This window comes from Apteryx rowi, unplaced genomic scaffold (assembly GCF_003343035.1).
Source record: "Apteryx rowi isolate R43461 unplaced genomic scaffold, aptRow1 scaffold_59, whole genome shotgun sequence".
NCBI classification, from domain to species: domain Eukaryota; kingdom Metazoa; phylum Chordata; class Aves; order Apterygiformes; family Apterygidae; genus Apteryx; species Apteryx rowi.
In genome coordinates, this window is record NW_020450860.1 from 2,412,738 (window position 1) to 2,417,592 (window position 4,855).

General features: G+C 62.5%; 1 protein-coding gene across 1 annotated transcript; it reads left to right on the forward strand.

Annotated features, from left to right (window-relative positions):
- The first annotated feature begins 146 nt into the window (after positions 1-146).
- On the forward strand, positions 147-4,426 carry TRMT12 (tRNA methyltransferase 12 homolog). Its single transcript, XM_026082736.1, has 7 exons — positions 147-857; positions 1,376-1,544; positions 1,968-2,166; positions 2,254-2,404; positions 2,490-2,599; positions 3,482-3,639; positions 3,712-4,426. The coding sequence occupies exons 1-7, from the start codon at positions 787-789 to the stop codon at positions 4,180-4,182; spliced, it is 1,329 nt and encodes a 442-aa protein (XP_025938521.1). The 5' UTR covers positions 147-786; the 3' UTR covers positions 4,183-4,426.
- The last annotated feature ends 429 nt before the right edge of the window (positions 4,427-4,855 follow it).

Sequence of the window (4,855 nt, forward strand, 5' to 3'; positions counted from 1 at the left end):
GGCGGCCTCGGGACACCGCCAACGGGACGCCGGCCTGGGACCATGCCCGGGGACCCGGCCCCGGGGTGTCCCATCCCCGGGGCACCCCCGGTCCCCGGGTATCCCCAATCCCCGGGGTGCCCGATCCCTGGTACCCCCTATCCCCAAGGTAGCCCCAGTCCCGGGGTACCCAGTCCCCAAGGGCAGCCAGTACCAAGCACCCCTTTTCCCTGAGGTACCCTGTCCCTGGGACACCCCATCCCCAGGTACCCATCCCTCAGGGCACCCCATCCCCAGGTACCCATCCCTCAGTGTACCCCATCCCTGGGATACCCAGTTCCTCAGGATACCCTATCCCCAGGATACTCCACGCCCCCTGAGTACCCCATGCCGCAGGACACCCAGCCCCTGGGACACCCCATCCCTCGGGTACCCCATTCCTCAGGTACCCCATCCCTGGGACACCCCATCCCCAGGCACCACCGCTCGCGGTACTCCACCCTCGGGTGCCTGGCCCCTGCAGTACCCCACACCTGGGGGTACCTGTCCCCGGGGTGCGCAGCCTCAGGTACCCCGTCCCGGGGGTGTCCCGTGCCTGTGACCCGGGAGGCTGGGATCACCTCGTTCCTGCGCACCTGGCACAGCTGCAGGCCCGGACGGGCTGTCAGAGCCCGGCCCAGGAGAGCAGGCCGAGCCCTGCGGAGCAGCGGCACCCCGTGATAGGTGTGCGATGCTCCCGTGTCTGGCACCCAGGTGTCCGCAGTCCTGCTGGCTGGTGAGGTCTGCTCTTTCCTCGGGCCTGCCGGGATGGATGCGAAGGACACGCGTGGCGCTGTCTCCGCACTTGTCACGGAGCCACGGTTTGCCCAGCGGCTCAGGTAAGCCTGCGGGTGGGAAGGGGAGCCAAAAGGCGTTGAGCTGAGTGTGGCTGCTTAAACGGGTTGTAGGGGGTGAGGGCCAGGCTGCCCTGGCTCGCAGCGCTGGTAGGGGTTTGCATGTCCCAGCCTGTGCTCCAGGCCTGCAGGCCCCTGGGGCTCCAGCGTGTCAGTGCCCTCCCCATTGCGGGGAGCGCTGTCCTGGTGCAGCACCCGTCCCCAGAACAGCCTGCCTGCCCCTTCCAGGAGCAGCGGGACCCAAGAGCGGGAGACGAGCAAGTCCCAGGTGAGGTGGAGGAGAGGGGAGGAAGCTGGAGCAGAGCTGGGCTGAGAGCTGGCTGTGCTGAGGAAATGGCCCTGCATGTGGGAGAGGAGCTGGAGAAGAGCTACGAAGAGGCAGCCTGGTGCCCCACGGTCTGCTGCCCCGGGGTGGTGGGCTCCCAGGCCGCAGCGAGCAGATGTGCGGAGCCTGGGGGTGCTGCGGAGGGAAGAAATGCCTGACTGTGTCCTTGGCCTTGCAGGGAGTATTTGGAAGGGGAACAGATCCTGGATGTTCGTTACCGGCTGCAGAAGATGCCGGGGGGCAGCGTGGCCTTGCCTGTGCTGGGAGAGAAGCTCACAGAGCAGCACCTGCGGGCGCTGCAGAAGAGCGGGCCCCAGGAGGTGCCCTGCAGGCTGACCCAGCTCCAGGTTGGGAGACCTCTGCCGCCCTGAGCCCTGCCCCTGTGCTGGAGGGCCCCCCGGGGCCCCCGACACCCACGCATGCTGCCTGGAGGCTGGGAGTTGCAGGGTGAGGGGTTGTGTGGGGATGGGAGGCAGGAGGCTGTCCCGAACCTCTCGCTTGCAGCTGGAGGAGCAATCAGCCGGGATGCTCAGGGCTCGTGTGGTGCAGGCAGGGAGCTCCGCATTGGGGGCGCGCGTCCTCCTGAGGCTGCATCCTTCCTGCTGGGATCGCACCCTCTCCCCGTCTCAGAGAGTGGCGTGGGGGCACCGGCAGGGAGGCTCAGCAGGCCCCAGGAGCGAGGGCTGCGGGAACGGGGGCTCTCGGCTCCAGCAGGGAGGCTGCAGGGAAGGAGCCATGTCTCAGGCTTGCTCACCACGTCTCTCCCACAGGACCCCGTCCCCTCCAAGGCAGCCAGTGTGCGGACACCTGCCCAGAAGCTGTGCCGCGAGCTGCAGCGCTTGGTGGTGGGCTCGGGCGAGAGCTGGTCGGAGGAGTTGGAGCGCGATGTGCCCCGCTCTTGGCAGCGGCACGGAGACCTCGTCTTGCTGAGTGAGGACAACTTTGGCGCTGCGCTGTGGGAGAAGCTGGGTAAGGGGGAGCGCAGTCTGCCTGACCCGCTGCTGCCCCAAGAGCTGCCCTGGCCTTTCCCTAAGCTGCCGCATGGGTGTGTTGCAGGCCCAGCGCTCTGGGAGACGGTCGCCTCGGCTCTGGGTGCCCGGCGTGTGGCCAAGCGAGGGCGGGTATCGCCAGGCGGGATGCGGTCCCCCAGTGTGACCCTGCTGCTGGGCCAGGATGGCTGGGTGGAGCACGTGGACAACGGGATCAGGTAGGCAGGAGCCATGGTGCAGGACACGGCGGCCACGTCAGCCCGGAAAAGGGGCCGTTCTCACCAGGCTGGTGGTTTCTCCTAGGTACACGTTCGACGTGACCAAGTGCATGTTCTCCCCCGGCAACATCACGGAGAAGCTGCGGGTGGCCTCGCTGCCATGCTCCGGAGAGGTCCTGGTGGATCTCTATGCAGGTAACATCTCAGGGGTGATGGAGGGGTTTTGTAGGGCAAGCTTGCAGAGAGCTTGCAGGTACTCATGGGATCCCGGTAGAGGTGAAACATCATTAATTTGGGGTTGAAAAATGACGCAGTTTGGCAAATATTTTGTGATCTGACTTAGAGCTCCTACGCCATCTGGAAGCCCTCAGCTAACCTGGTACTACTGTCCCTCCTGTGTCCCTGCTGTGGCTTGGACACACTGGATGACCTCTGGGCTCAGGCTATGCAGAGCACTGCTCCATAGCTAGCACTGCTCACAGGAATCATTTTGATCCCAGGAAAAGACTTGCCCTGTTTTATCAAATTGGATATTGTTTCTAAAAAACTCATATAGATGTCCTGAGTCTGTACCAAGCGTGACAACCTTTTGTGACAAGCTGGTGATAACTGAAGTGTGCAGCAGGTGTGACCGCTCCTGCTCTGTGAGATGACTGGGGAGATGGTGTCAGGCTTTTGTGTGGGAAGAGAGTTGCTGTTTTGTACTTGGGGAAGTCAGCGTTTCCAATTTGTGCCACAGAGAAGGAATGTGGCACTTGCAAAACTGCCCTTGATTAATTAAAATAAATGGTAGAAGCAGAGCAGAATCAGGCAGGTCTCAAACTAATGGGCAAAGACTGATTGTAAAATAAGTTCCTGAGTGAGTGAACATTTTCCAAAAGGGATTTTGATTTGGGTGAGAATAAAAATCCATTTTGTGGACATTTCCCCAGTATTTTGGCTCGTTCTGACCCAGAGCAAAGCAGATGCATAGAGAGCCAGGAGGATACTGCTCCTGACCTGCATCCGGGGAGGAGCGCAGATTCCAGGAGTCAGTGCCTGGACCGTGCCCTCAGCTGCTGCCTCTCCTGCCCCCAGGGATCGGCTATTTCACGCTGCCATACCTGGTTCATGCAGCGGCTGCCTTTGCCCACGCCTGCGAGTGGAACCGCCACGCCGTGGAGGCCCTGCAGAGGAACCTGGTGCTGAATGGCGTGCAGGACCGCTGCCGCATCCACCACGGGGACAACAGGCAGGTGAGCAGCACTGCCCGGACGCGGCGCTCTGCCCGCTGCACTGTCTCCTGCTCACCTGCCCTCTCATTCCAGCTGGAGCTGCAGGACGTCGCTGACCGGGTGAACCTGGGGCTGATTCCCAGCTCCGAGAAAGGCTGGCCCGTGGCCTGCCGCGTCCTGAAGAAGGACACAGGCGGGGTGCTCCACATCCACCACAACGTGGAGGTTCTCCCTGCACCAGCCCACCTGCAGCCTGGAGTTTCGAGGGATGAGCAGAGACCGACAAAGGAAGCCGGCTCTGTTGGGTGGGAGGACAGAGAGAGGGAATACCAGAGCCCGAAGGACACAGAGAGTTGCGGGAAGGAGATGCAGGTGGCCAGGGTCCGGCCTGAGTGGCAGAGGTGGGCTGAGGCCACTGCAATGCAGATACGGGGGCTGCTGAAAGAGCTGCACGGGCGGCCGTGGAGGACCAGCATCCTGCACATTGAGGCAGTGAAATCCTACGCACCCCATGTGCATCACGTCGTGCTGGACCTCGAGTGCCGTCCCACGCTCCCTGCGTAGCTGGCCACGAGGCCCTGGCATGGCTCGAGGTATCGGCTGGCAGGAAGATGCTGCACTTGTCCCCAGGGTGCTGGCTCGGGGCAAGCAGCAAAGGCAGGGGACAGTTCCCCCGACAGCTCTGAGCTGGGGGAGGCTGCCATTCTGTGCAGAGAACGTTTCATACGGAAGGGAGCTGCAGAGCCAAATAAACCTCAGCATTCATGCAGCCTTCAGGGAATGCCAGGCTTTGCTTCAGTGAATCAGATGCAGGCTTTGTGCTTATTTACCAGCGTGCTTTTTTTTAATGCTGGAAACAGGTCTGTTCGTCTCAGTTTCTTCTCACCGTTTTGCAGAAATCAGGACATTTGCCACTTCTCTAGTTGGTGTCCAGTTAAAATGTAAACACCAGAGCGAGTGCGGGAGTCCTGCCTGGTGCTTGCTGGTGACACTGGATCCCAGGGCAGCGTGCGGAGAGGTTTGGGAGCAAAGCCTTTGCTCGGGCCCCTGCCCTCAATTCTGCGTGCAAGCCCGGAGCCCTGTCGTCTGAGCGTTGCGCGTGCCCCCGTTTCAGAGAGAAGCCCAGCCAGGCGAGGGGGCTGAGGGGGAAGCAGGTGACAGCTGTGCGTGCCCGGCAGCAAACGAAGGACAACGACGCGGACGGGTCCGAATAGGCGCAGGCAGCTCGGGCGCCGCC